The following is a 6,041-nucleotide window of genomic DNA, read 5'->3' on the forward strand; positions in this document are numbered from 1 at the left end:
GAGTTAGGAAATTGATTTGTGTTTAAATATCAAGTCCACATGGATACTTTAATCCCATTTCATCCCTGTGGGGTTCTTCTATTTCATCTTTGCACCTTTCTCCCCCAGTGAACACCTGTTCCTAATAATATCAGCACACTTGCTACTTCGACACATTTGCTACTTCACTCAGTCCCACAGTACACGATAGTTTCAGAATCACTACATCTATGCCACTCCCAAAAACAAATGTACTGAACCAAGTTTAAATTTTTTTTTGCAGTTCCCTTTGCCTTTAGAGTGAGTAGTGTGTCCAAAAGTTGCATAAGCTGGTTCTTTTCTATTTCTGTGAGGTTATGTTTTTCATTTGACATAACGTTCAGTTCATTTGTTTTCTATTTATAGTCCATCTTAAAGCTTCTGTCCTCCATCGTTGTTGATTTAAATTTTTGTTGAATATAGAAAGCATTAACAGTTTAAAAACTATACAAAGAGGAAAACACAAAGGGTGTCATCCCCTCCTCTCTTCAGTTTCAATCCCATCCACTCCTGTAGGTAACCAATTTGATTGGTTCTTGGTTTATCTTTCCTTTTGCAAAAACAAGCTGTTATGTGGATATTTTACTCCCCCCTTCTTTACTATACAGAAGGTAACATACTACATATACTCTTGTACTTCCCCCTCAACTTAACAATACATCCTGGAAATCACCCCATTCCGCTCACAGAGATCACCCTCATTCTTTTTCATGGCTGCGTAGTACTCCACTATGAAGTGCAGTGTGATGCATCAGCCTCTCTCCTGTGTACAGACATCTGGGTTGCTTCCAATATTTTACACTTACAAATGACAATGAATAACCTTCTGCATACTCACTTGTGTATCGTTAAAGCTGTGTTTTCAGGACAGATTTCTAGAAGGGGGACTGCTCTTCTGTAGCATGGTGATAATCGTAAGATTAAATAAGGTATAATGCACATATGGCCTTTCACCCAGGCAGCAGGTAATTCATGGCAGAAGGTCACCACTGTTGGACAGCTTGGCCTCAAATTAGCCAAACTCTGCTCTCCCATAGCATTTTAGTCTAGTTCTCAGTTTGCTCTCCCAGCCTGGGGTGAGGGGCTCAGCTGGGGTTGGGGTTTAGTTGGGGTTGGGGCTCCACTAGAGTTGGGACTCAGCTTGGGATTGGGGCTCAGCTTGGAGTCAGGGTTCAGTTCAGGGTCAAATCTCAACCAGGGTCAGGGGTCAGGGTTGGAGTCAGGCTGTGGTCATGGGCTCAGCCAAGGTCAGGATTCAGCCTGGGATCAGGGCTCACTCCAGGATCAGGGCTCAGTGTAGGACCAAGGCTCAGTCCAAGGTCAGGACTCAGCCTGGGATCAGGGCTCAGCTGGGGTTGGGGGTCAGCCTGGGTCAGGGATCAGAGTTGGGGTCAGCCTATGGTCACAGGTTCGGCCAAGGTCAGGGTTCAGCCTGGGATCAGGGCTCAGTCCCGGGTCCAGGCTCAGAACATGCCATGTGTCTCTCTGTGGTGGTCCCTCGTGAGGCCGGGACTGGGGCTCGGGTGCTCATCCCGTCCCCGCTTCCCCCAGCTGCCTGCACAGCCCCTCCTCTCACACCACCCCCCTTCAGATCCGTTTCTGCTTGGTCACCTCCAGTGACCAGATGCTGCTACTTCCCAGGGCGCCCCTCCCTCTGAGCTTCCCTGTAACTGTCCTGCGCCAGAGCTGAGCAATGAACTCAGGGTTCAGGGGGCCACAGTCCCTGGGCTGTCCTCAGCCCCTGTGTCCTGCCCACCCGCCACTCATGGGGGACACCAGAGCCCCTCAGACACCTGTGTCTCCCCACTCAGACCCTGGCCAGGGCCGTGCCTCCCCCCTCAGGCCTCACAAACATCACTCCACCCATCATCCCCGACTTGGTGCCCACACACCTCCGTCCTCACCCTTCTCTGGTTGAGTCAGGGTGAGCCGGGTCAGGGTGGCTGTGCGGTGGCGGTGGGGTGAGCTCCCCACTTCTGTGAGCCCCTCCCCCTCCAGACGTGAGGTGCTGCCCTGGGTGGGGGTCCCCAGCAGCTCTGCTCCTAGCAAAGCCAGCTCAGGGGCAGGAGAGGCAACGGAAAACCTGGGGAGAGAGGGTCCCGCCACGGAGGCCCCGGGTGAATGTGTGGGTGCGTGGGATTCACCTCCCGGCTGTGTGCTCTTCCGTGGGACCCGGGACGGACACAGCCTCTCCAGGCCTCAGTTTCCCCTTCTGTGGACTGCGTGGTCCTGGCCCTGTCGTGAGGCTAAAACGGGGTGCATCTGCGGTATCGATGAGGAAGCTGGTGGTGCTCCTGTGTGTGCGGCCGCTTGACGCACACTTATTAAGCACCTACTGTGTGCCAGGTGGGCTTGGAGCAGTTGGGGAGCCTGTGACGGAACAGCGGGTCCTGCAGGGAGTAGGTCATGGGGGCGGGGAAGTCGTCCAGCCCGGGTGTCACAGGGGAACAGGTTTCCCCCGCTCTGGGACGGGGCGGGGACCCCACCCATAATGAGGGACCGCGGGCTCGCAGCAGGCAGCAGCCGCAGCGCCCTCCGGGAGTCCGGGTGGGAAGCGACCGTTGGGATGCCCCTCCCCGTCCCGGCCTCACCCTCACCCTGGGGGTACCTTGAACATAACAGGAAATTTCAAATAACAGGAAACCAAGACCGGGCAAGGCGAGCAGCTCCACCCTGCCTGGGGCGAACCACCCTGGGCCTCAGTCTGCCCCCGGGGACAGCGATGAACGCCACGGGGGCCCCAACCGAGGCCCCCGAGTCCTGCCAGCTGCTGGCGGCCATCGGGCACAGCCGGCTCATCGTCCTGCACTACAACCACTCTGGCCGGCTGGCGGGGCGGGGCGGGCCCGAGGAGGTCGGCCTGGGGGTGCTGCGCGGGCTCTTCGTGGCCGTAAGCTGCCTGGTGGTGCTGGAGAACCTGCTGGTGCTGGTGGCCATCGCCAGCCGCATGCGCTCCCGCCGCTGGGTCTATTACTGCCTGGTGAATATCACGCTCAGCGACCTGCTCACGGGCGCCGCGTACCTGGCCAACGTGCTGCTGTCGGGGGCGCACACCTTCCGCCTGGCGCCGGCCCAGTGGTTCCTGCGAGAGGGCCTGCTCTTCATGGCGCTGGCCGCCTCCACCTTCAGCTTGCTCTTCACGGCGGGCGAGCGCTTCGCCACCATGGTGCGGCCGGTGGCTGAGAACGGGGCCACCAAGAGGGGCCGCGTGTGCAGCTTCATCGGACTCTGCTGGCTGCTGGCAGCCCTGCTGGGCCTGCTGCCTCTGCTGGGATGGAACTGCGTCTGCGCCTTCCAGCGCTGCTCCAGCCTGCTCCCGCTCTACTCCAAGGGCTACATCCTCTTCTGCGTGGTGGTCTTCGCCTGCATCCTGGCCACCATCACGGTGCTCTACGGGGCCATCTTCCGAGTGGTGCGCTCCAACGGGCAGAAGGCCCCGTGCACCCCGGCCCGCCGCAAGGCTCAGCGGCTGCTCAAGACGGTGCTCATGATCCTGGTGGCCTTCGTGGTGTGCTGGGGCCCGCTCTTCGGCCTGCTGCTGGCCGACATCTTTGGCTCCAACGTCTGGGCTCAGGAGTACCTGCGGGGCATGGACTGGATCCTGGCGCTGGCTGTGCTCAACTCCGCGGTCAACCCGGTCATCTACTCCTTCCGCAGCCGGGAGGTGTGCCGGGCCGTGCTGGGCTTTCTCTGCTGTGCTTGTCTCCGGTTGGGACTGCGAGGGCCTGGGGACTGCCTGGCCCGGGCCGCCGAGGCCCAATCCGTGGCTTCCACCACCGACAGCTCGCTGAGGCCGAGGGACAGCTTTCGGGGCTCCCGCTCGCACAGCTTCCGGATGCGGGAGCCCCTGTCCAGTATCTCCAGCGTGCGGAGCGTCTGAGCCCACGGTTGGAGCAGTGGTCCAGCCGCCGGGTGCACGCCCGGGCGCGCAGGGATGCAGCAGCAGGCAGGCTGGATGGAGAGGGAGGAAGAGGGCAGCCGGGGGCGTGCGTCCCATGGCCCTGCGATCCTCCCCGAAGCCTCCTGAGGCTGCTGACGCCGAGTGGATTTCCTACGGGCTCCGTGGGGCAGGAAGCAACGGGAGGAACAGAGAGCGCGGTGGAATGGGGATGAATGGGTTTGCTGTGTACGCCGCCCCCCTCCTGTGAGATTCTGAGGAAATCCCAGCCCCACAGTGGGCCTCAGTGGGGCTCCCAGGCTGCCAGGGCTAGGCTGGGTAGGGGGGTGTCTATGCCCTGGCAACGCGAGAGTTCAATGATAGGATGAGATGCTGCAGCCCCTTATTCACATGTGGCATCAGGGTGATGGGGTGAGGGCTGTGGGTCTGCTGGAGCTGTGCCTGCAGCACAGGGAGGGCCATGACACTGCCCCTTCCTGTTCACTTCCCCTTTCCCTGCCCTATCTCTCATCTTGGGTCCTGGGCGGCCTCCTTCCCCCACCTCTGGCCTCTGCATCTCTTGGGACTCAGTCTGGAGACCAGCAGAGGGGGAGCCGACTGGCTCTCCTGACCTCGGGGAAATCTCACCCACTTCTCCCTTTAGCATTAACTGCCTCTTCCTTCCCTGTCTGTAAAATGGGCCTATAGCAGACGGAACCCACCGCAGGAGGCGGTCGGTACTCGCTCAGTATTTTTGCCGTGGCGCGTGGCATCAGTGTGTTGACAAAACATTCAGCAACGGTGGAAATGTTCTACATCTGTGCTGCCGTATGGGACCCTCATGTGGCTACTGAGCCCTCGATAAGTGGCCTGTGCGACTCAAGACTGAACTTGGAATTCCTTTGCATTTAAACAGTCCACAGGACTTGCAGCAATGGTATGGGACAGCGCCGCAGGGGTACACCCTCCGGATGTAGCCACCTTTGGCTGGTAGAAAGTGCTCTCTCTCTCCATCTTCCTAGCCAAGACAGTGTCTGCAGGTCTTTCTGCCTCCGTCTTGCCAAGTTCTTGGGTCAGCATCCTGTTAGCCACTCTGGATGGGATAGCTCCGTTCTGAGCCTCCGTTTCTCCCCTGCAGGATGGGGGATGCGGCGATGGGAAACTGTTTACTGCGCTGTTTCAATAAAGCAGCCATTAGCCACACGTGGGTATGTAAAATTAATTAAAATGAATTTTAAAAATTCAGTTTCTTGGTGCATTTCTCGGAGCTGCCGTATCAAAGTATCACAGACTGAGGGGCTTAAACAACAGGAACGCATTCTTTCATGACTTCCCTGGTGGTCCAGTGGTTAAGACTCCGCGCTTCCACTGCAGGGGGCACAAGTTCGATCCCTGATCGGGGAACTAAGATCCTGCATGCTGAGCGGTGCGGTCAAAAAAAAGAAAAGAGAAAAGAAATTTATCCTCTCATGGTTCTGGAGACTGGAAGTCTGAGATCAAGGTGCCAACAGCTTTGGTTCGTTCTGAGCCCTCTCTCCTAGATTCTGGGGGTTTGCTGGCAATCTTTGGCATCCCTTGGTTTGTAGACTCCATTTTCACATGGGTTCTCCCTGTGTGCACATCTGTGTGCAATTTTTCCCTTTTTATAAGGACACCAGTCCTATTGGATTAGGGCCACCCTATTCCAGAGGGACTCAGCTTAACTAATTACTCCTATAACCATCCTATTTCCTAATAAGGTCCTATTCTGAGGTCCTGGGGGTTAGGATTTCAAGACGTGAATTTTGGAGACACAATTCAGCCCATAACACTTGGTCACACTAGCCACATTTCAAGTGCTTGATGGGACATGGGACTTGTGGCTACTGTTTTGGACAGTGTAGACACAGAGCATGTCCATCATCACAGAAAGTTCTGTTGGACAGGACTGGAAAACGTTCCAAGCATGTATAAGCTGGGATACTTCTTACATTTTCCTGATTCCTGGTCCACGTGTGTTTATTTGGGACAGTGGCAGGCAGGGTGAGGTCTCGGTGGAATTCGGTGTGAGTGGAGCCTGGGCCTCCTTGAAGCTCTCAGCCTGCATCCTGGGCCTATGTGAGCTGGCCCTGTGGCCCCCTCTGCCCTGTGGGGTGTCACACTTTGC

General features: G+C 57.1%; 1 protein-coding gene across 1 annotated transcript; it reads left to right on the forward strand.

The window, feature by feature from the left end:
• Positions 1–2,509: 2,509 nt before the first annotated feature.
• On the forward strand, positions 2,510–3,898 carry S1PR4 (sphingosine-1-phosphate receptor 4). Its single transcript, XM_060092383.1, has one exon. The coding sequence runs from the start codon at positions 2,510–2,512 to the stop codon at positions 3,896–3,898; it is 1,389 nt and encodes a 462-aa protein (XP_059948366.1).
• Positions 3,899–6,041: the final 2,143 nt, after the last annotated feature.

The sequence above is a fragment of the Mesoplodon densirostris genome, chromosome 3, assembly GCF_025265405.1.
Source record: "Mesoplodon densirostris isolate mMesDen1 chromosome 3, mMesDen1 primary haplotype, whole genome shotgun sequence".
Classification (NCBI taxonomy): domain Eukaryota; kingdom Metazoa; phylum Chordata; class Mammalia; order Artiodactyla; family Ziphiidae; genus Mesoplodon; species Mesoplodon densirostris.